The sequence below is a fragment of the Oryzias latipes genome, chromosome 8 (genome assembly GCF_002234675.1).
Source record: "Oryzias latipes chromosome 8, ASM223467v1".
NCBI classification, from domain to species: Eukaryota; Metazoa; Chordata; class Actinopteri; order Beloniformes; family Adrianichthyidae; genus Oryzias; species Oryzias latipes.
This window is the reverse complement of record NC_019866.2, coordinates 21032117-21055051: the sequence shown is the minus strand read 5'-3', so window position 1 is coordinate 21055051 and position 22935 is coordinate 21032117. Positions and strand designations below refer to the sequence as shown.

The window sequence follows — 22935 nt, the reverse complement described above, 5'->3', positions numbered from 1 at the left end:
CTTTCGTTCTATTTTTACAAACATTTAATATTTATTTTTATAAAAATTATAATTTTTGACACTTCACCTCCACCTGTATAGATTTCTATGATATGAAATGACAAAAAGCGTTGTAAAAAACATAAATATTTATGAGACACAATTAAAGTTGGGAGCTGATAAGAGACAAAGTGCCTTTCCAGTGATAAATAGTGGTTTCAACCAGCTTGTTACTAAATTAAAAGGAGTGTCAAGAACTACAAAAAAAACAAACATTTTTTTCCACATCCTTAAACCTGATAAACAAAATATAAAAACGGTCAAAAATACAGTCTTGGGTCAAATCACGAAAATGTATAAATGTTGACTTGATATGATGTACCCAAACACAAAATGATGTATTTTTGAGGATGGGAAAGTGAACAAGCTTGATAAACAATAGCACAAGACACAGTTTTCATGTAAAGTTTTTGGTCTTGCAAAAGGGATAATTATGAATGATGGAGGTAGCTATTTCCCACAACTAAGATGCATTAATGTAACTATCAGAAGTCAAGTTTTAGTCCTGAAGACAGACAAGCTCCGGCTGGTGCCAGGTAACTGGGGAATGCTGGGTTGGCGTCTGACGTGCCTGCATCATGGTGTTGGGGTCTGGGGGGTCCATTATCAAAAACATGCTGCAAAAGCTGAGTGTTCCGACTGAGACCCTGCCGATTCAAGTATCCCTGCTGGCAGAACAATGGTGGCTTGCGGTGGGTGAGCGCAGCGCGGAAGCATGACTCTACAGAAAACAGATATAAACAGAGTCTAAACCATATGCTGACTTCTTGTCTTGAGAATTTAAAAAACAGGGGGAACAATGATATTTATTACATGATAGCAGAATAATGATCAGTCTAGGAGCATTGTCAATGACACTAAAAGGCTCACTCCAATACAAATAGTGTTTTTGGTGTTTTTAACATGTTCTTGTGGCATTTTTCTGATGATGGAGGACATATAGAATGAATATTTGGCTCAAAACAGGAATTATTTCTGCGAATTGCATTGTTCAAAACATTGTGATACAGGAGGGGCGGCACGTTGGCACAGTGGATCTCGCTTTGGTTTGAATCCAGAGTGGGACCTTGCTTTGTGGAGCTTGCATGTTCTCCTCATGCATGGACTTCCTCCCGCAGTCCAAAAACACACTTAACAGGTTAATTGTATACTCTAAAATGTCCCTAGATGTGCACGTGTGTGTGGGAGTGATTGTTTGCTATGGGACAGACTGGCGACCTGTCTAGGGGGTACCCCGCCTTCACCTGCTGGACAGGCTCCGGCAACCCCGTAACCCCGAAAGGGATTGTGAGTTAGGCAAAGACAAAAAAATGTGGTTTCAAAAACATCCCATTTGTCACAGAAATTTGTCCCGGAAATTTGCTGAGCGGACCACAAACACCCCGTTCTGGTCCATTCTGATGCATCCACTTGCAGACAGCTACAACCATGAACATCATGGTTTTCTTTGCTTGACTTGGCATCTGACTCAAAACTGTACGACTGGATAGCTCAAATATTGCTCGCCATTTTTGTTGCGTCTGTTACATTATGTTACAGGGCGTGAGGGGCTATAAACCAGCAGGAGAGCATGTGAGCAGAGAGCTCTCAGCAACAGGAAGGGAGAATGGAGTTGTTCCGTGCCAATGGTCCTGCTCACTACGAGGAAAATTACAAATGAACTACTGCAGAACTACAGAAACTATATCCTAGAAAACAACAGGTTTTTTTTTTGTTTTTTATTTCGGCTAAAGACAACATAACCATGATTGAGCTTGATTTGAAAAAGATCAAAAGTTGATTGGAGTGGGTCTTAAAGTGCAAGAGGACCCCAAGGAGCTGAAAAGTCCCTTTCAGTCTTACCGGCATAAAAAGCTCTGAGGTCAGTCTGGACACAGTGCTCCAAGAAGTGTCTCAGTGGCTGGATGTGGGATAGAGGACCATCCCACTCAGTCAGAAAGTCCTCAACCATGTGATGAATTGCTCTGGGTCTTGGTAAAGGCCAACCATGAGGACGCATACTCATTTCTTCCTCTGGAACCAAAGCAAAACGCAGATGAAGGCAGTTCTGACATTAGCGCTAACACTGAAAGCAGGTTTACTCACCAGTGGGGAGTCTGTCATAATAATATAAGACGGGGTGCAGGAAGTTAGATTTCCAAGCTTTAGTCCAGTCTGTTTCTGCCCTGCCACGTCCCAGATAATCTATCTTCTTCTTCCCGTACTGCATGACCAGGACTATAAATCCATGCCTGGAAACTTGATGTCCAGAAAGAGAGGAGAACTGTGGCAAGGCCTGCAGCAGAAACTCTTCCACGTATTCACACCGGGGGCTGGGAATCAAACAGGGATAGATGCAAACATTCAAGACTTTTCTTTTTCAAATTTCAATAAAGTTGTTCTATTTTACTTTTTAAACGTCTGGTCTTCCATAAATGTAATGGGAGTGTTTGTTTTTTGGAAATCCATGGAAGACATACTGGAGAAATCCTGTCGCAGATGGCTGAATTTGGGGTGTGCATAGACATACAGATTTTTTGTACTTTGTTTTTCTTTTTCTTGATTATGAATATTGGAAAATATCTTTCATATATCCATTCATTCAAACTCTTTCATTATGGTTACTTTGGGTAAAACAATACAGAATTAGTTTGGCTTCTACCAAATGGTTTTTAACCACAAGAGCTTTTCGAACAGGGTTTCCTGGGTTAGAGGAAAACACCTGCACCCCTCACAGCTGATCCTATTCTCAACAAGAACACATTTAAGGCAGAATTTCTGCAGCTTTGTTAGCCACTTTTAGATATCATAAATATGGAAATTCAGTGAGTCAGCGTGTGTAACGAGGATCCTTGGCACAGTAAGTCTTAAGTGTTGCTGTTATTTTGAAAGTCAAATGGGAATAGTTAAAAATAAATTCAATTTTTAAACTGATGAAACTTTAAGGTCTAAAGTAAACCATTACAATTGAAAATGATTTTTTTTATTTTGAAAAAAAATAGGGATTCCCCGAAACATCAATGACTGCCTATGGAGGAAGAAAACACAGAATACATCTCATGAACATGGAGATGATTGCTCCTGAAGGTCCAAACTTATGGGATTGAAATGTCTAAAGTTTTTACATGTTAAAAAAACAATCCACCAAATAAAAAAATACTGCCTATTTCTTTATACTTCTATACGTAATTAGTGGCTGACTGGGCTGAGCGCCAGCCCATAAAAGCAGGTCTAATCATTACTTTTATTTGTTAAAATATCTGAAAACAAGCAAACATTTAAAGGACCTATATCATGCAAAATCAATTTTTGAGCTTTTATGTGTTTTATAATGTTCATTTCTCATGAAAAGAAACCCCAAAGTGGAATTTTGAACTGTTCACACATTTATGAGTATTACTCTAAAAACTCTGAGCACCAGCCCCTCCCAACCCATGAAAATGAGTGGGTTGGGAGGGGCTCACTTAGACAGGAAAGAACAGCCCCTTCCAGGAAGAGTCTGTGCTGCCAGCACCGCCCCCAGGCTAACAGACACACCCAGTTTCTCTGTGGAAATAGCAGTGATTGCCTTAACGCTGTTCCTTTTATATGCACAATATGCACATCCTTCTTTGCAAAAGTTTGGATATTGCTTGTTTTTGTTGGCGAAACACAGACATGCTGCCCAGGTCAGCTCTAGGTTGACGTCATGAAATGCGCTGCACTGACAAGGAGCGAGAGGCGGTGCCTCCGAGATCAAGTCGTCTTACTTCTGTGTTGGAAAATGAGTTTAGGAAAATACCTCATATGTATTCAAAAAAATATGTTCTTCTGTGTGCAAAAACAAACGCTTTCTTGGTACAGGCATATGGAAAGACCAGACCCAAGAAACTCATCAGGTAATCAAACGAATCAACAGAGGCAGGGAACAAATGATCAGTGGAGCAGCCCCTGCTTACCCTTGAAGAAGTATAACATCTCCAACCACCTCGAACATTTGGTAAGGCCCAGAAGCTTCGCTGATCCGCTTCAGGATCCAAGAGAGCAGCTGAGTTGTTGACAGATTTATCGAAGGCCATGCGTTTCCGTGGTAACGATGCTCAAGTACACGGTGCACAGCTCGGGCTGAAGCACAAGAAGCAGTGAAGTTGGTTTAGGCAGATTGATTCAACACAGATAAAAATATGCAGCTCAATTAACAGCAACATTCAAGTAATTTGTCTTGATGCTCACCTGTGTAACGGAAACCGTGGATGAAGCCGCCAGCAGAAGCACGGTAGTCTCTGGAGTGAGAGGCAGTTCCCAGCACAAACAAGCCAGGGCTGTCCTTCCCTTCATACCAGGCCGTAATGCCCGGTAACCTCCCTTTTGCATTTTCACTGTTTGGTGGGCTTGCAGAGCTGAGGAAATGTTCAGTACTTACTTAAAATAAAAAATAATCCAGCATCCCAACTAACTCCAATGCTAACCTGTCAAATATGCTGAAGTTGAATCGAAATCCAAGGCATCGGATGACGCGGTCGTAGGGTTTTCTCATAGGGAAGTTGTCGATGATGTACCCTGACAGCTCTTCTTGTGTCACACCTGAACTGTTCTTGTCATGACTGTTTTGGGGGTACTTCTTCAACATGAGGTAAAACTGTCGCCTTTTGGCCTTCTTCTTTCCTCCTGGTGCCCTCTTGCTTTGATCCTTTCGCTCAGCAATGACAATTTTCTCCAAGCGTGCCTCCACCAGTCCATCCAGAGACTTCAACTGGTACGTGTCAATCAGCTCATTGTTAACAGCTCTGGAAAAGAAGATTTCATGTCAGCATTGGCTTCAATTTGCTAAATCAAAGACTAAGACAGATTTTTCAAAGAATGTTCCTTTTCCTGTACCTCAGATCTCCCACATAATGAGTCTGCCATGCCAAGCGAACAGGACTGGAGCTGAGCATGTGCACGCGACTCGCCGTTCCTATGATGCTTTGCGCAGTTTCAAAAGCAGAGTTCCCCTTCCCAAGAATGAGCACAGCCTGGTCCTTGTAGTCCTCTGGGTTAGTAGAGATGGACTCATACCCCTCAACAAGATCAGAGCCAACAAATTCCACCACTTGGGGCACCCACAACCCAGTGGCTACCAAAAGGACCCTGCCGAAAACAAGACAACATGATCCACATTCCATAAACATTCTTTTAATCTGAAGCTCTTCAAATTACCTGCAGGTGTAGTCTCCACCTTGTTGATCAGTGAGGATGTAGCTCCTTTCTGCTGCTGACTCCACGGCCCTAATCCTCCCAACATCCACCCTGTACTGTACCTTCAACCCGAGCTCCTTCTCAAACATAGACAGGTAGAGGGGGAGTTTGTCCGCTGGCGGGTAAAACTCACTGCTCACTCTCTTGAAAAGGAGGTCTGGTCTATCGCTCAGCAGTGAGTTCCAGTCGTGCCGCAGGTTGAACTCTCGGTTGCGTCTTCCTGTATGGATCTTGTTAATGCTTATGAGTTTTCTGTGCCTGGGGTACCTTAAGATACAGAGACAGAAACAGTTTTAAACACCAAACTTTTAGTCCAAACATAGTTAAAATGTAAAAGTAGTCCTGAAAGGTTTCTTACTTTTTAAAGAAGCTGCCAGGTCCCGAGTTCCTCTCCAATATAATGTAGTCTCTTTTAGCCTTGGACAGGAAATAGCCCATCTGCAGGCCTGCAGGTCCAGCTCCAAGAACGCAGTAATCATGGTGTTGGGTGTTGTTACGATGGAAGTCATTAAAAGAGGTGAAGACAAAGCCAACCAGGGTGAAGAAGATGAAACATGGAAGGCCGGGCTCCATCCCTGTAGACATGAATCAATACAGAGAGAAACTGATAATGAAGGGCTGCTGCATTTCAAGGAAAAGTTGACTTAAAGTCCCACTCTTGATCTATTTTAAAAGTTTTCCCACTGGCATTTTAATTGTAATTATGCAGTTTTTAGCCAAAATTTAAAAGATCAATGCCATTTTCATGGCCGTAGTTTTTGCACAGCGTCAGGAGTTCATCAGTGAACAAGACTGTTGGCGCAGAGTATCTCACCCCCACATCCCATCATCTATCTGTTTACACTATCCCCTACTGGTTACAGTCCCACAAACCCCAACCTTACATTACCATCCATCCATCTACTTCCGCTCATCCGGCACCGGGTCCCAGGGACAGCAGTCTAAGCAAATAAGCCCAGGCTTCTCTCTTCCCGTCCACTACTTCCAGCACCTCTGGGGGGGACCCCGAGACGTTCTCAGGCCAGCTGGGAGACATAGTCTCTCAGCTGTGTCTTAGGTCTTTCCCGGGGCCTCCGTCCAGTGGGACATTCCCAGAACACCTCCCCAGTGAAGTTGGGGAGGCGTCCAGGAGGCATCTGAAGCAGATGCCCGAGCAACCTTAACTGGCTCTTCTCAATGTGGAGGAGCGGCGGTTCTACTCCGAGCTTTCTGGGGGGGACCGAGCTTCTCACCCCAACTCTAAGGGAGCGCCCAGCCGCTCTACGGAGGAAGCTCATTTCAGCCGCTTGTATTCGGGACCTCGTTCTTTCGGTTATGACCCATAGCTCATGACCATAGGTGAGTATTGGAACGCCGATTGACCGGTAAATTAAGAGCTTTGCTTTTTGGCTCTCTTCACCACAACGGACTGATACAGCAACCGAATAATGGCGGACGCTGCTCCAATCCACCTGTTGACCTCACGCTCCACTCTTCCCTCACTTGGGAACAAGATATTTGAACTCCTCCATCTTTGGCTTTCCACACACCCAGAGAGGGCAAACTAACTTTCTCCAGTCAGGAAGCATGGCCTCAGATTCAGCAAACCGCCCCAATGCGTGCTGGAGCTCCTGGCTCCATGAAGTAAACGCGAAAACAACACCTGCAAAGAGCAGAGATGAAATCCTGTGGTCCCCAAACCAGACACCCTCCGGCCCCTGGCAGCGCCTAGAAACGTGGATAACGGGGACGCCTGTTGGAGTCCCACATGCACCAGGAACAGGTATGACTTACTGCGGGCTATGCAAACCTAGCTCCAGCTCTGGTCATACAGAGCCCGGAGCCCAGAGCCGTCAGTAATGCTCCCCATAATCCCAGAGTACCCTCCACAGGACACTACAGGGATGCAGTGGAATGCATACTCTAAATTTTGAGCCAGATCCCAGCTTGGACGAGGAAAAACCAAAATGTACGTGGATCTATTTGTTTACAAGTGGATGCATCAGAATGGAGTAGAGCAGGAGGGTTGTGACCCGCCTAGCGTATTTTCTACCTCACAAATACAATATATATATATATATATATATATATATATATATATATATATATATATATATATATATATATATATATAGATATAGATATAGATATATATCTATATATAGATAGATAGATAGATAGATAGATAGATAGATAGATAGATAGATAGATAGATAGATAGATAGATAGATAGATAGATAGATAGATAAAATTGTTTTTATTTTAAATCTTTTGTCTGCTCCAAATTCACAACGATTTGAATATAAAAATACTCGGAAATTCAATTGTAATCTTTATTTTTCTTATTATCATCCATTCTCAGAACATGTTAAAAACACAATTTTACTGAAATCTCACAACGGCTTTAAATCATCAATAATTCCTAAAGATTTTTCATGGGATTATAAATCTGGGGATTATGCCTTTTCCCACTTAAAGCTAAAAATCCCAGCATCCACAGAGGTTGGTTTCCAGCTGAAAGATGTAAATCACTGCAGTACTTTTCCAACAGAATCATTTACTACATTAAAACAATGTCCAAAACAGCTTCATTACATTACAGCCCTGCTTGTATAACTGATAGAATTCCACACTGCGATGGTATTTTAGCCACCATGGAGGAGCACCTCCCAAACAAAAAACATGTTTGGACTCCACGGTTTGACATAAACAAACGTTAAACTAAAGGAGAAACCCCGCAGTTTGACACCAGGGCTGAGGAGGAACAACTGTGGGGAGCCCGCGCACGGAGACGGAGACGGGGGCATCAGGTACAAGCGTCCCCGGCTGCCAGTGAACTCCCTCTCCGGTGATGGGATCCCTCCGTGGGGGACGCGGCGGCCAGATGTGAGGACGGTTAACGCTCTCCCGCACGGACACGAACCTTACCTTTCAGCTGCGTGATTCACTGGCGTGCAACATCTGGGGCATAGGCGGCGTCCGGACTGCTACATGTTTATGTGCGCCAGTAAACGCGCTCGGGAGTCGTCCTCGGAGATTCTGTACTTTAGGACAACCCACTTCCCCGCAGGACACAGAAAGCAGTGTGGGGCTGCTTGCATTAGGAGGCGTGATTATTAAAAAAAACACACACTACAGAATAGATCAGGGTAAAGGCTGCTTTTATTTGCTTTAGAATTATACAGAATACATCAGGGTGAATTAGTAATACATCATGTTTCTGTTGATTAATAATATAGTTTGTAAAGTGTGTACTTTCGTGGACTAGCAGTGCCACTTCCTGTTTTATTTTGGTGAGAAAAGCTGTGTGAGCACAGCTTCCTGTCATTGCGTCACTCTTGATTTATGACAATTACCACAAGTCATCATTGTGTAGTAGTCATTCTTTGCTCCATCCATCGTAATGAATATGAGTTTATGATTTTCGACTTTCGTCAGGGGTCACGACCTGCGGTTTGGACTCGTGATTTGGCTCATCGCTTAGCTTTACTGCGCATGCCCTTCCTGGCCCTACCTTAGCTTTTAACCGGACAAGCACCTGTAAACAGCACCTGTGCCCCTTGCTGTTGCACTTCTGTTCCTAAATTTTTATTTTTCCATTCAAAACGTTTTAGTTTACCTTAAATTATTTCAGAAATTATTTTCAGTCTTGCCATTGCAGATTGACGGGGGGTTCTTGATGGCATCCTAAAGTACTTTACTGCAAATTTGGGGATCACTTTAAAAAAAAATCATTTTAGAAATAAAATCCCATTAAACTTTCAGTTTTGTAAAGTTAAAAAAAGTTGTCTTTAATTGATTTTTTTGTATTAAGCAGAATACTCACTTTTCATGTCCTAATAGTCAGGGAGAAATTTAAACATTTCACAGAATTTGATAGTTTTCTATTCCTTTCATGAGAGCACCATAAACACTACCACATAATATAAATGCATGAAAATAAACAAGTGTATGATATGAGACACGAGTGGTGCAATGAAACAATTAAGATTCTATGTATTCTATATTGCATAACCAATCATTTCTAAAATTTTCACTTTATTTGAATGTTTTTATGCTTTTTTTTGTATTTCTGTGAAGCACTTAAAAGGTTTCTAAACATAAAAGCACGTGATGGACGGACCCAGAAATCTGTCAGAGTTAAAAAAGGTCTGAATTTGAATTCTATCGCTCACTGCCTCACTTTCTCTCCCAGTTTATTCGTTTAATTTCCCTGTAAGCACAGGTATTTCTTGTCTTTTTACCCGCTGTATTTCTCTGTTCCTTTTTGCCCTGTCATGTTTTCTGACTCTTTCAAACCTGCCCTGTCATGTTAAGCCCCAGCAGCTTTGTTTTTTTTTTCTATGATGCATCACTCACACTTCCTATCTGACTCATCAGTTTAGGATCTTTTCTGTATAAAAGAAGCATGGGAGAACTGAGAGGCCACAGACCAAAAGGGACACTCCAGCTGACAGGGAACCGAGAAGCAAACTGGCTGAGAGTAAGTGAACTCTTTTTGATTTCTGCAAGAAAGTACTTTTAATAAACCAAATAATCTCTTTAGAACATTTGAGCAGATGGAGAGCATGAAGAGTGTGCGTAAAGCTGAAACAGGAAATCCTGGCAGGTATGACAGTTTTTCCTTTTCTTTAAATGAATTGAGTTCAAACTTTTTATTTTTTGTTCTTTAAAGGACACGATGTGTTACTCTGTGTGAAATCTACCCACAGTGATTTATCAGAGCAGATTAAAGCAGCAACTAAAGAGAACCATGTCCGAGCGGAAAATACGCAGCTGATGCTGAGTTACCAAAAGGGACAGATCACGCTGAGGCAGTACAAGGTAAGCTGATGGCATCTCCCAATGTGTTGCCCTCTAAAAATGCATTCAAACTGCTTACAATAATTTTGAAACATCTTCCAAATGTGAACATGTGAGTTCTGTTGTTCTGTCAGGTGCTACTTTGCTCCCTCTATGAGATCTATAAGGCTCTGGAGGAAGAGCTGGACAGGAATTCTTCCCATCTGGCTGTTGCACCCATATACTTCCCTCAGGAACTCGCTCGTCTGGAAGCTCTGGAAAGAGATCTGGAGCACTTTTTTGGCCCCGACTGGAAGAAGAAAGTGATCGTCCCTGCAGCCACGCACAAATATGAGCAGAGACTACGAAAAGTGGGTAAAATTCCCCACAAATCAATTAAAAAGTCCAACAACATAAACCTCCATGCTGATTTTGTTGGTGTCTGTCACAGATTGGAAAACAGAACCCAGAGCTGCTGGTGGCCCATGCATACACTCGCTATCTTGGTGATTTATCAGGCGGGCAGGTGTTGGGGAAAATTACCCAGAAATCTTTGGGGCTGAGCAGCAAAGAGGGGCTGTCGTTTTTCTCTTTCCCTGACGTGAGCAGTCCCAACCGCTTTAAGCAGCTGTACAGGAGCCGCATGAACGGCATCAAGCTGACGGAGCAGGAGAAGGCGGCCGTGCTGGAGGAGGCCGTGTCGGCCTTCGAGTTAAACATCCAGGTAGGTCAACAGGAAATAAACCTAACCCCTAAGCAGCCTTGGTACAACATAACAATGTGACTTATTATTTGGATGAATATTAGGATGTTAATGTTGAGAGCAAACACGTATTTGTGCTTTAATGTGCAGTGGTAACACATTTAAATGAAACTATATTTTTACAATTCCTGTTATTTGTAAAACATTAAACCACCTTCTTTGGGGCTAAATGTATGTCAATTGTCTAGCATGGTGGTGGACGAGTCATGGTTTGGTGTTTGGACCTTAAAGTCACACACTCTACATACTTATTTTTGGTGGAGAAACAGAGAATTTTTTTAATTTACTCTTAACAAATAAGGGTTGCACAGTGGTGTAGTGGTTAGCACTCCTGCGTTACAGTGAGAAGGTCCTGGTTCAAATCCCAGCTGGGTCCATTCCACTTGGGCTTTGCATGTTCTTCTCAGGGATATATCAGGGTGTTCTCCAGGTCCTGGTCTCTGAGCTGTCTTCCTCCAACAGTCCAAAAACACGCTCCGTAGGATATTTGGGGCCAAAATATAGTTTCTAGGTGTTTTCCCAACAGTAGCGAGGATAGGCTCCAGCAACACCGTCTCCATGAAAGGGATTCAGTGAGTTCTCAAAATGGATGAAAACAAATAATTTCACACCTCAGCTACTTGTTTTGTTTCAAGACGTGAAATCAGTGAAGGATCTGATATGCAGAGTGTTCCCGCCTCATGTGAATCTGACAGAACGAGGAACAGAAACTCCTGCAGTTTGAGCCTCCTCCCATCTTGCTGATGCTTTAAAACTGTTTTTTTCCCCCTTTTAGGTTTTTGATGACTTGCAGAAAATGTTGAGTGTCACAGCAGAAACAGAGTCGCAGATTCCAGCAACTCGGCTCCCATCATCCCCCATCATGCAGTTCACCGCGGGGGTGTGCGTCGCACTGGCCACCATCGGAGTGGGAATGTTCGTCTTCTAGACACGAGTTCATCTCATATCAGAGCACTTTAACTTTTGACTTGTTTGATATTTACTCAGAGGAAAAAGCATTATCATGTGTTCAAACATTAGACCCCAATTCACTGTTTTTTTTTAAATAAAAATGACCAGATCAAAGTCTGAATGAGCTCATTTTATTGATCGTTTTCTCTTTACAAAGTGAACATGCTGCAGCATCAGTGGATTACAGCTGATCCATTTCTCATTAGACAAAAATCAAGACATTTGGACAACAGATCAGAACTATGTACACCATCGTCAACACTGAACAGCTTCTGCTTCATTTGACTCTGTAGAGGACCTTCCTCTGCATGCGGTGCTGCAGCTCTCCTCTCCTCAGCATCAGGTGGAGAACTTTGTAGATGGCGTGCTCGGGATATTTCTGCACGGAGAACACAGACGTGCGTTAGCGCTAGGAAAATTAACAACGAATATTTCTGATCTACAACAGCTGACCTGTTTGGTGAAGTCCTGCACAATGCTGTGCTCGGACACCTGGGAGCCGATGGCAAAGCGCCTCTTCAGCTGCTTTTCGATGCGCGAGACCATCTCCTGGTCTTCCTGGGAGGTGAAGCCCTCCACTCCTGCACACAGACGGTTTATGGGGGAACTCATTACAGGAAATGTTTGCACTGCACATCCTCAGGAGTAATGTGGTGGAAATGAACGCAGCAGATACACACCGGAAAGGCTCCCGGACAGCGCGGCATCCAGTGTGGAAACCTGGAAGAGCCTGAGGGCTTCGTCCACCTCCTCTTCTCCAGCCACAGCCTGCAGCTTCATTTTGGCCAGAGACTCTGCGATGCGAATGACGGCCTCGAGCTGCCTGAACGGACAACAGGAGAAGGTCACCGACTGGAATCGAAGGCACACGTTTCTGCTTTTGATTCAAAGACGGGTGGAGACAGTTACCTGACTGTGATGGGGATGGAGGGTCTTTTGTCCGACTCCCTTTCATGCTCTCGGGCGCCACTCCTCATCACCACGTATCTGTTTTTCAGCTTCTCAGCAGCTGCCGCGGAGAGTCGGGGGCCACATTTACTGTGAGGGAACACGCAGAACACACTCTTTACTCCACAAAATCCACAGGAAACTAAACTTTAAAGCGGTCTGGCTGCAGAATGAGTGACTCACGCTCTGGCGTAGGCGATGTATTTCTTAAAGGTGGCGAGAGGAATCTCGCCCTCGACTCCTTCCGTCTGCGTCTGCGCACTCAGGTGGACGTTCATCACGTGGCGAGCCAGCGTCTGCGAGCAGAGTCAGGCGGCAAAGTCAGCGGAAGCACTAAAGAGAATTGAAGCATCAAACCTCCCGTCGCGTCCTCTCACCATGTCTCGCTGCTGGTCGTGGTGGTCCTTGATGATGAAGATCATGTCGAAGCGGGACAGGATGGTGGGCATGAAGTCGATGTTGTCCTCGCCTTTGGTGTCGTCCCAGCGGCCATACACAGAGTTGGCCGCCGCCAGCACGGAGCAGCGGGAGTTCAGGGTGGTGGTGATTCCAGCCTAAAGGCCGCAGACTATTAGCATTTTTCCAATGAAGCCCAATAAGGAGGTCAAACTTAAGGCGGTTACCTTAGCGATGGAGATGGTCTGCTGCTCCATGGCCTCGTGGATCGCCACTCTGTCGTCTTCTCTCATCTGAGGAGAAAAACAGCCTGAAGGACGAGCAACCCCGATGCTGCCCCCCAGCTCACCCTGGACCTACCTTATCAAACTCATCAATGCAAACGACACCACCATCCGCCAGCACCATAGCCCCTCCCTCCATGATGAATCCACGAGTGCTGGGGTCTCTCAGCACGGAGGCGGTCAGCCCAGCTGCACTGCTGCCCTTACCTGATGTATAAACCTGCAAGTGAGAGTCAGCATCAGAACTTTTTTCCCTCCGGATAATTAAAAAAAAAAAAAAACACAAACAAATACCCCGATCGGTGAGCATCTCTCCACAAACTTAAGCAGCTGGGATTTGGCTGTTCCAGGGTCTCCAAGCATCAGCAGGTTGATGTCTCCTCTGCGCGTGAGACCGTCAGGTAACCTAACAGACACAAGAACAGACTCTTAGCTTCAAAACAACATCGTTGCAGCAGCAACAAAAATGAAGAAATAAACCGTTCTATCGCCGTACCTCTTTCTCGAGCCTCCAAACAGCAGACAGGTGATGGCCTTCTTCAGATCGTCGCTGCCATAGATGGAGGGAGCGAGGGACTGCGCCAGGGAGCTGTAGATGTTGGGAGAGGTAGACAACGCTCTCAGCTCTTCTTCCTCCTGTGCAGAGACGGGTCCGGTGGCGCCGCGGCCTGCAGCCAAGAAACAAGAAGATAAAATGACCCCCCAAACCTAACAATGTGCTTCTCACAACCAACCCTGTCATCGGGATCTTTACCTGCTCCTTCCGTGTCCACCTGGATGCCAACGACTCGCAGGTAAGATGAACGAATTCCCACGCCGATACCCTTTTCTTTGCCTTTGGCCTTTACAGCAGCCATTTTTTTGATAGAGTAGATGCCCATGATGGTCACTCGGTTGCCCGGGACCACGCGGTCACACAGGTACCTGGGGACGGAGGAAAACCTCAGTGGCGTGCCGCAAAAGCAACGGAGCAGCAGACTCCGGTGATCTCCATGGCTACCTGTCGCAGTAGAGCTGCAGGTGGCGCGGCATCTCTCCGTGCGGCACAGCATCGGGAGACTCCTGCAGGCGGAGCGTCTGGAAGTCCACGCACACGCAGCGGTCCGGGATGATGAAGTATGGATCCATGGGACACTTCACTCTGCCAGCATTCTCGCTGAAAACACAGAAGGTCGTTTTGAGGCTGAGTCGTCTAGCAGGGTCAACCTGAGACCGGAATGCGATTCCTCACCTGTTGCATTTTCTGGGCAGAGCGTAACCCTGCAGGCCCGGAGGCAGGGGGATGTTGGGGATGACGCTGCGGCAACCGCGGCACTGCAGGCACACCTTGGTGGCCTTCGCCTTGACTGCTGTGGCAGAAATGATGATGCCGTGGACCTTCACCAGACGGGACACTTGCTCCGACTGGAAAGACACACAGAAAGGTGATCCATGTGTGGAATGACTGCAACGTCGGGCACAGCAGGGTCCTAAGGTACCTTCAGGTTCCGGATGGATGTGTGGTGGGCATCGCTCTTCAACATGACCTGGATGTCCTGCACCGCCTCCTCCCCCACAGGTCGGGGTCGGGTCACCTCATCGGCCACCTCCTTAGCTGCTTCCTCCAGCTTAAGAGATACGTTTTATCTATACATTAGTCGTGAGTCAGACTTTCATGACCGCATAAAAATGTGAACTAGGATACTCACCAACGGCAGGTTCTCAGTAGGAAGTTTGTAAAGGCAGTCAGACAGATCTTCATCAAAGCTGGCAAGATCCTCCACCTCCACCTCCAACCAGAACTCCCCCAAAGTGTAATGTCGCTTCAGCTCATCTCTGCGGAACAACAGGAGACAATCAGGACTTTTGAGCTTCTAAAGCAGATGTTTTAATCATATAACTACATTTCCCATAATGCAACTGCCTCGTGATATAGCACCACTTCACTTATCGTTTACTTTGAAAGTAGATGCAGATTTGAGAACCGCTTTGAGTTCATAAGGAGCCTGACCTGTATTTGTAAGTGAACCCGGTTTGGTCAGTTCCCTCTCTGAACTGACGCAGGAACTCTCGGAACCGCTTCTTGATCTGGACCCGCTTCTGTCCACCTTCGTCCCCGCCGGGTCCCTCTCCCCCGCCGAAGCTGTCGCTGTAGTAAACGCCGGGGTCGTCAAAGCCAGACATGCTGAAGCGGCTGAAGCTGACACCAAAAGTTGTGCTTTTCTGGAGCCAAACAGACAGGAAGGACCCGACTTTGTGACGACGTTTCGCGGGAAAAACTGAAGCGTCTTCCTTTCTGTTTCCCGCGGGTTCTCTGCTAGTTCCGCCCCTTTCCTAGACTCTGATTGGTCAGGTTCAAACATAGCTTTTCTTTATTTGTCGAACATGTAGATATGGGCGAACTCTTCAGCTGAAGGCGGGGCGCTGAGTCGCGATGGCGCGAAAAACAGAAGAGGAGGAGCTTCTGAAGCATGGCGACAGCAGAAAAGCAAAATAACAAAGAAGGGCCACGAGCTTAGAGAAACCTAATGACACATTTTCTCCTAGATGTAGAATTTGAAGTGAGACAGTGAAACCCATGCAAGCACAGTTTATTTTGAGTTAATTAAAGCAACTTTTTCCACATAAAGTTACATTTTTATCAATGATAAGGCAACTTAAATGTGAAATGTGTTAACCTAATAGGAAAACATTACAGCTGCTGATGGATGACGCTTCAGCCTTCTAGCACCTCTTTTGTCTTTGTTCTGCTTCAAAATAAGATCTGAATATGTTCAGTGGGGCAAAAAAGTATTTAGTCAGCCTTGTGCAAGTTCTCCCACTGGAGATGAGAGAGGCCTGTAATTTTCATCATAGGTATACATCAACTATGAGAGACAAAATGACATCTATGACTCCCCAGAAGATCTCCCCCGTGGGCTCCCCCGTGAGCAAAAATCCCAGAACCACATGAGGGACCTGGTGAATGACCTGCAGAGAGCTGGGGCCAAAGTAACAAAGGCTACCATCAAAAACACACTACAACGCCAGGGACTCAAACCCTGCAGTGCCAGACGTGTCCCTCTGATAAAGCCAGTACATGTGCAGGCCCATCCAAAGTTTGCTAGAGAGCATTTGGATGATCCAGAAGAGGATTGGGAGAATGTCCTATGTTCAGATGAAACCAAAATAGAACTTTTTGATAGAACTCTACTCGTCGGTTCGGAGGAGAAAGAATGCAGAGTTGCATCCAAAGAACACCATACCTACTCTAAAGCATGGGGGTGGAAACATGATGTTTGGGGCTGCTTTTCAGCAAAGGGACCAGGACGACAGATTTGTGTAAAGGAAAGAATGAATGGGGCCATGTATGGTCAGTCAAAGTGACCTTGGGCAAGACACTGAATCCCACCTTGCCTTTGGTGGGAGGTTGGTGCCAGTTTTCAGCAGCAGAGCCGCCACCAGTGTGTGAATGCGTGTGTGACTGGGTGAATGGGTCTGTGACTGTAAAGCGCTTTGGGCCTTGAAGAAGGTAGAAAAGGGCTATATAAGTATACGCCATTTACCATTTACCAATCCCAAACACACTGCCCGGGTAATGAAGGAACGGCTTTGTAAGAAACATTTCAAGGTCCTGGAGTGGTCTAGCCAGTCTCCAGGTCCCAACCCCATAAAAGTTCTTTGGAGAGAGTTGAAAGTCTGTGATGCCCAGCGACAGCTCCAAAACATCACTGCTCTAGAGGAGATCTGCATGGAGGAATGGGCCAAAACAACTGTAAAAGATTATGTAAACCCTGTGAAAGCTTACAGAAAATGTTTGACTGCTGTCATTGCCAACAAAGGGTAAATAAAGTACTGAGCTGAACTTTTGTTATTGACCAAATACTTATTTTTAACCATAATTTGCTAATTCATTCTACAAAAATGAGACAATGTGATTTTCTGGATTTTTTTTTCTCATTTTGTCTCTCATAGTTGATGTATACTTATGATGAAAATTACAGGCCTCTTTCATTTGTTTAAGTGGGAGAATTTGTACAATTGGAGGCTGAAAAAAATACATCTTTGCCACACTGTACTTCATTATTTGTCATTTTATTTTGAAGAAGGTCCCTTTGAAAATGACCTAGTCCTACTATTGCAAAGTCTATTTAAGATCCGATTCTTTTATTTTAATAACTTAGAACAAAAACAGCTTTATGTTTATTTATTCGGTCTTATTTCTGAGATAAAAGATTATTTTGAGGAAGACGTGAACAACTATATAGATGACTTGCCAAAAAGGCAAAAAACTATTAATGAGAGTACCGGTATGTACAATTATTTCAAAGCTTGTATCACAAAACAGAAGAAGAATTGAAGTTTCAGTCGAAAACAGCAGCAGCATTTAAATTCACTCAAAGCCATTTGATGGACCTGGTGGTAATGAAACAAGTGAAACTACTTCAGCATCAGTCAGGGAATTGCAGCCAACCCTTTGGTAACTAGCGTCTAAGCTCCGCCTCTCCATTCAGCTGTTTCAGTGTCCTACGCTGCATGGCAGCACTTGGGTTCAACCCAATCAAGCATGCCTTGAAATGTATCCAGCCAAATAGTTCTCTAAAAGGAATAGCGGTTTTTCTAGTTCATGGAACTAAAACAGTCCCTAATTAAAATATTCAGTACAAAGTGAGGCTGCATAGCTTTTCCCTTACAGACAGATCATAATTGGATCTCAGCGATTTCTTTTGTCCATTTACATTTCTGTTTTAAACATTATTTGAGTTTCTGTTGTTAGAATGTAAAGAAATTTGTTAAAAAATATCGAAAGAAACAACCCCTCCCCTCTGTAGGTGGTGCATATTAATCAATATAGGAAAGAGCTGCTATTAAGTACCGTACTGTGTAGGTTTTTCGGGCTTCAAAAAGAGACAACATGATGTGTCCACTTTGTAGAGGAGACATGAAGTCCCTTTTCTTCACATAATCTCTATGCCAACAAAAGAACATGAGCAAGAGTAGCACACAGCTCAGGCAATGACGAACTGAAGATGTATCGAGGTCGATTCTGGTGTTAACAGCGTAAAGATGGAAACGCCCATTTTGCAGATTTCTTACCAATTTATTCATAAAATTTGATCAATTATATATTTGACTCCACAATTACCCTGAAAGAAAATTACAGTGTGTATATATTTTTCTGAAATGTAAGTTCAGTTGACAGAATCAAAGGTGAAGTGTCTTCAAGGTCCTTTATTTAACTAGATTTTTTTTCTAGCTTGATAAAGCAGGCGAGGATATTAAATCTTCTTTGTCCTGATGCCTTTTATCAGAAAGGCACACACAAGAGAAAAACTTTCAGCTTCATTGACCTACAAACGTGACTAATATTCCAATCACCATCAATCACAGATTAGCAGTATCAGGCAGCGTGGTCCGTAAGGCCAAGGCGGATGGTTGCGTTTCTCCAGTTTCTGGTCAATTTTTGCCGCTCAGGAGATGACGCCGTGCTTTCTCCCGGTTTGGATAAAAGCGTCCACACACCGGTCAATGTCTTCTTCTGTGTGTGCTGCTGAAATCTGGACTCGGATCCTGGCTTTGCCCTTGGGTACGACTGGGTAGGAGAATCCGATCACATAGATGCCTGTGGAGAGAGGAGCCGTGAAGTGAGGCTAACGTTTCAAAGTTTCTTCCCCGCTTGTTCTCCGCTAAAGGGATCGGAGGGAGCGCCTCACACAGCTTCAGCATGTCATCGGCCATCACTGAAGCCAGCCGCGCGTCGCCGAGCATCACCGGGCAGATGGGGTGAGAAGTGCCTGCAATGGTGAAGCCGACCTGCGTCATCTTGTTCCGGAACCTGATTGGACAGCATTCAGAGTGGATTTCAAAATCACACTTTTTCTTTAATCAGCCATCATCTAAGCTCCACTGTCTTTCTTTCTTTTTCTGGTATTCCTCGACGTAATGAATGGAAACACAAACCTCATGGTTTTGGCTGTCATGCTCTGTGCAATCTCATTGGAGGTGAGCAGCATCTCCACGGCGCTGATGGCGCTGCCCACCACAGGCGGGGGGAGGGCGTTGGAGAACAGGTAGGGGCGTGAGCGCTGTCTGAGCAGGTCAATGAGAGGCTTGGGGCCAACTGTGTAGCCACCTAAAGGATCACATACCAGATGGAAGGTATATCTTTATCACAAATCACCAGTCTACTGTGGTAAATATGAGGGCAAAAGTTTGTAGGTCAACATGGAAAATTATTCCTTTTTATGCTTTTTAAATAATGTAGATTAACCCACCAACAAAATAAAAAATAGATGAAAATAAGTCAGAAAATGACCTAAACCAGAAAAAAAAAGGAACAGAATGAACAATGCTTATGTGAGACAGTAGCAGGAAGAAGTAGAAACCTATATGGATCTATGGAACCTATATTCAACATATTACATTGTTATAAATATGCATGGATCTTTCAAAATTACATCTACTTATTGATTAGTTAGAGTTAAAACCCCAAAACGACAAAAAATCTTTAAGGGCCTGGGCTTTAATATCTGATACATTTTTATTTATTTTGCCATAATAGCAGTTTTATAAGATTGCAAAAAAACATTTTTAATGAAGCATTAAGGTAAAAAAAAAAAAAAAAGAAGTGGTCTTTAATTATGAATATGCTGTTTTTAACCAAATGCAAAAAAGCCTGTGTCGTTCTCTAGGACATGGTTTCTGCAGAGTGGTAGGAGTTCATTGGAACTTCACCTCTGGGTTGTGAACAGGACTATTGGTGCAGAGTAAGCCTGCCCTAATTTCCCATCATCCAATTATTTTTAACTGTCTCCCACTATCTTACAGCCCCTCATAACACCAAGCTAAATGGTGAGTTTTGACCCAGCTCAGACAAGGAAAAGATTTGTCTGCAAGCAGATGCATTAGAATGGAGCTTGTCGCCCAGCCAGGATATTTTCTACGTTACAACTATGATTTTTTTCCAACTACATTTTTCCATCTGATTCACAGTGATTTTAATTAGGTAATACTCAGAAATGCAATTTTAATCTTAATTTTCTTTATTTTATGTCCTCCATCATCAGATAAATGCTACACGAACATGTTAAAAAAACACAATTTTAAATGGAGTGGCTCTTTAAGTCAGACATACCTGCAGCTCCTCCCAGTGCCTTTCCAAGAGTGGAGTTTACAATGTGGACTCTGTCCATCACTCCTAGGAGCTCATCTGTTCCCCTGGAAACCAGGAGGTGAAACAGATTTATTTATGGCGTTACCATGTAAAGATTTTTAAAAACCTTTTTTTTTCATTGGCTGTTTTTGGCGACACCTTGTGGTGGTATTATGCATTACAAATGATGTACTAGATTTGACAGTTTATTCTAACTTCCATGCGTCAATAATGAATTAAAAGTTAATTCAGTTTGTAAATATTTGCTTATTTGAGCTTAAAATAATTTTAGTTATTTTAATATCATAATGTGACATTCTCAACAAAAATGCCATTTAAAACAATCCATTTGCCTTAAAGAAAATGTGTGATGCTGTAAATACTATTCACTGATAACAACCAGCACGAACAAAAATGACTGAAACATTAAAGTAAATCTGTTCATTGCGCGTTTTCTCTGAATAAATGTTCAACTCACCTGCCGCGGGGTCCGAGAAAACCAGTGGCATGGCACTCATCTATGAAGACCATGGCTCCATACTGTTCAGCCAGGTCACAGATGCCTCTGAGAGGAGCCACATCTCCATCCATGGAGAAGACTCCATCCGTCACGATCAGGCGCATGCGAGAAGACTGAGGAAGACATACCAACCACAGATTGAAAATGCCACTCTTTCACAATTCTTGAGGTTTTTTTCCTTGATTTCTCAAATAGAAAGTGTTAGGAGGAACCGACATGCGTAAAGTTGGCTCTGAACCCTTTTAGTGAGAGGAGAAGTCCACAAACCTGAGACTCTTGCAGTTTGCTTTCCAGGTCTTTCAGATCCATGTGTTTGTAGCGCAGCCTCTTGGCTCGACACAGGCGGATCCCATCAATGATGGAGGCGTGGTTGAGCTCATCTGACAGCACTGCGTCCTCTGGGCTCAACAGCACCTATTCCAAATGCCACTTAAAAACACTGCTCCAAATAACATTCTTCTAATCCTGGTAGGAGACCAGGTTTCACTTTGACTGACCTCAAATAACCCAGCATTAGCATCGAAACAGCTGGCATAGAGGATGCAGTCCTCCCTCTCATGAAACTCTGCAAGCTTCTGCTCCAAGTGTTTATGCAGATCCTTCAAATCACAAATAGTTAAAGCTATGAATTTTCTAAATCACACGTCAGAGAGATGAGGTGCTGATCAGCTGTCATACCTGCGTCCCACAGATAAACCTGACAGAACTCAATCCAGCGCCGTGAGACTTCAGAGCTTCAATTCCTGCCTGCACAACCTCCGGATGGCTGGACAGTCCAAGGTAGTTGTTGGCACAGAAATTCAGTATACCTGATAGAAATACAGTGAAATGGAAATAAAAACAAACATTAAAACGAGGATTCAGCAAGTGGCACCGCAGCACAGATGAGTTTCCCTCATGAGAGGTCATGACCTCAAATGACTGGGCCTTTCATAAGGTAGCAGCGGCTGGCAAAGGTCCACAGTGGAACGTCAACATCTGAGAAGCCACTTTGCTGAAGGGACAGCGACAGCATGTGTGTTTTATCACCATGGACTTCAGCTCACTGCCAAAAGCAGATCACACCCTCATCTGCAACTTCTGCTGGGACCGTTATGTAAAAATCACATTTACACGCACAAAAATCTGACTTCTTACATCAGATTATTGGTAAACATATAATCTTTTAACAGATAATGACAGTTATTCCATGAGTTCTGATGCATTTCTCCACAAACATCTGATTTATTTATGTTTCTGTAACATTAATCTGACTGTTTTGAATCTCAACATATGAAATAAACAAAAAGCAGCTGTAAAGTCACAGTGCAAGTGGAAAAGGACAGATTAAAGCTAATGAGAATAAATGAAGAGCAGAAGTGTAGTCTGAGTCTTAGAAGGAGAGTCCTCAGACTATAAACATGGCTAATTTGGATTAGATTTTTTTGAAAATCTTAAAGACTTTGACTATCAGGCATCTATTTTTACAAAAACTGAAAGAAATCTGATGTAAACTTTGTGGTTACTCTCAGATTAAGTGCATCATGTGAGCAGGATTGAGAAGAAACCTGGCGTCCGCTTCCTGACCTGTGTAAACTAATCTGCCCCCCCCCCCCCCCCCCCCCCCACCCTTTAAGGGGGGTTATTCTTGTGGAACGAACCTCCGCGGCCGCCGTCCACGTTGATCTGAGGCCCCTGCTGGGAGGTTATAATCCTCTCTGCTTTCCACGTCCCCGCGACTCGAATCGAATCCAGTTCCTGCTCCAGCACCGCTCTGGCTTCGGCGAGCGCCGCGTAGCTCCGGCTCAGAACCGAATCCGGACATCGCAGAACCGCCAAGGCTGGTTTAAGTAAACTGTGGCTAGCTTTCCGTAAAGACATTACTGATAAATAATTTAGTTTGAGGTGTCCAGAAGAAGTGACACACCGCCGACGCTGGGTGAGAGCAACCGTCACGTGATGTAACGGAGCTGGGGGCGTCGTTGGA

General features: G+C 44.1%; 4 protein-coding genes across 5 annotated transcripts; 1 reads left to right on the top strand and 3 right to left on the bottom strand.

The window, feature by feature from the left end:
• Positions 1 to 6: 6 nt before the first annotated feature.
• On the bottom strand, positions 7 to 8377 carry foxred2 (FAD dependent oxidoreductase domain containing 2). The gene is made up of 10 exons (XM_023957757.1): positions 8143 to 8377; positions 5594 to 5810; positions 5197 to 5502; positions 4876 to 5127; positions 4467 to 4784; positions 4231 to 4397; positions 3957 to 4122; positions 2125 to 2351; positions 1882 to 2052; positions 7 to 760 (listed from the first exon to the last, which is right to left on the bottom strand). Exons 2-10 carry the CDS (start codon positions 5806 to 5808, stop codon positions 525 to 527), a joined length of 2058 nt encoding a protein of 685 aa, XP_023813525.1. The 5' UTR covers positions 5809 to 5810; positions 8143 to 8377; the 3' UTR covers positions 7 to 524.
• Positions 7992 to 11797, top strand: LOC101167630 (heme oxygenase). 2 transcript variants are annotated; one of them, XM_011480539.3, is made up of 7 exons: positions 7992 to 8100; positions 9595 to 9697; positions 9774 to 9823; positions 9927 to 10038; positions 10152 to 10367; positions 10448 to 10720; positions 11535 to 11797. In XM_011480539.3, exons 1-7 carry the CDS (start codon positions 8066 to 8068, stop codon positions 11685 to 11687), a joined length of 942 nt encoding a protein of 313 aa, XP_011478841.2. In that variant the 5' UTR covers positions 7992 to 8065; the 3' UTR covers positions 11688 to 11797. The 2 variants fall into 2 exon arrangements, with proteins under 2 accessions (XP_011478841.2, XP_004073637.1); XM_004073589.3 differs by lacking the exon at positions 7992 to 8100 and having other exon boundaries at positions 9582 to 9697; positions 9761 to 9823.
• Positions 11798 to 11825: 28 nt separating this feature from the next.
• mcm5 (minichromosome maintenance complex component 5) lies at positions 11826 to 15655 on the bottom strand. Its single transcript, XM_004073590.4, has 16 exons — positions 15329 to 15655; positions 15027 to 15153; positions 14817 to 14945; positions 14570 to 14742; positions 14339 to 14494; positions 14093 to 14262; positions 13835 to 14006; positions 13633 to 13744; positions 13415 to 13558; positions 13282 to 13347; positions 13036 to 13212; positions 12842 to 12954; positions 12620 to 12748; positions 12391 to 12533; positions 12164 to 12291; positions 11826 to 12089 (listed from the first exon to the last, which is right to left on the bottom strand). Exons 1-16 carry the CDS (start codon positions 15499 to 15501, stop codon positions 11988 to 11990), a joined length of 2214 nt encoding a protein of 737 aa, XP_004073638.1. The 5' UTR covers positions 15502 to 15655; the 3' UTR covers positions 11826 to 11987.
• Positions 15656 to 18376: 2721 nt separating this feature from the next.
• gcat (glycine C-acetyltransferase) lies at positions 18377 to 22918 on the bottom strand. Its single transcript, XM_023957756.1, has 9 exons — positions 22610 to 22918; positions 21648 to 21778; positions 21467 to 21568; positions 21237 to 21383; positions 20928 to 21082; positions 20432 to 20514; positions 19258 to 19429; positions 19011 to 19132; positions 18377 to 18919 (listed from the first exon to the last, which is right to left on the bottom strand). Exons 1-9 carry the CDS (start codon positions 22827 to 22829, stop codon positions 18768 to 18770), a joined length of 1284 nt encoding a protein of 427 aa, XP_023813524.1. The 5' UTR covers positions 22830 to 22918; the 3' UTR covers positions 18377 to 18767.
• Positions 22919 to 22935: the final 17 nt, after the last annotated feature.

Excerpts from the sequence above, each read along its gene's own strand:
- foxred2 (XM_023957757.1), bottom strand. The coding sequence starts at position 5,808 with ATGGAGCCCGGCCTTCCATGTTTCATCTTCTTCACCCTGGTTGGCTTT. Across the intron at positions 4,398-4,466 it reads AACTTCAGCATATTTGACAG|CTCTGCAAGCCCACCAAACA; the intron begins GTTAGCATTGGA and ends ACATTTCCTCAG. Across the intron at positions 761-1,881 it reads CCTCAGAGCTTTTTATGCCG|AGTCATGCTTCCGCGCTGCG; the intron begins GTAAGACTGAAA and ends TGTTTTCTGTAG.
- LOC101167630 (XM_011480539.3), top strand. The coding sequence starts at position 8,066 with ATGGGATCCCTCCGTGGGGGACGCGGCGGCCAGAT. Across the intron at positions 8,101-9,594 it reads GGGGGACGCGGCGGCCAGAT|TTTAGGATCTTTTCTGTATA; the intron begins GTGAGGACGGTT and ends CTGACTCATCAG. Across the intron at positions 9,698-9,773 it reads GAGAAGCAAACTGGCTGAGA|ATGGAGAGCATGAAGAGTGT; the intron begins GTAAGTGAACTC and ends ACATTTGAGCAG.
- mcm5 (XM_004073590.4), bottom strand. The coding sequence starts at position 15,501 with ATGTCTGGCTTTGACGACCCCGGCGTTTACTACAGCGACAGCTTCGGC. Across the intron at positions 14,495-14,569 it reads CTGCCCAGAAAATGCAACAG|CGAGAATGCTGGCAGAGTGA; the intron begins GTGAGGAATCGC and ends CTGTGTTTTCAG. Across the intron at positions 12,749-12,841 it reads TACATCGCCTACGCCAGAGC|TAAATGTGGCCCCCGACTCT; the intron begins GTGAGTCACTCA and ends GTTCCCTCACAG.
- gcat (XM_023957756.1), bottom strand. The coding sequence starts at position 22,829 with ATGTCTTTACGGAAAGCTAGCCACAGTTTACTTAAACCAGCCTTGGCG. Across the intron at positions 21,083-21,236 it reads GCAAACTGCAAGAGTCTCAG|TCTTCTCGCATGCGCCTGAT; the intron begins GTTTGTGGACTT and ends TGTCTTCCTCAG. Across the intron at positions 19,430-20,431 it reads GGCACTGGGAGGAGCTGCAG|GTGGCTACACAGTTGGCCCC; the intron begins GTATGTCTGACT and ends GTGATCCTTTAG.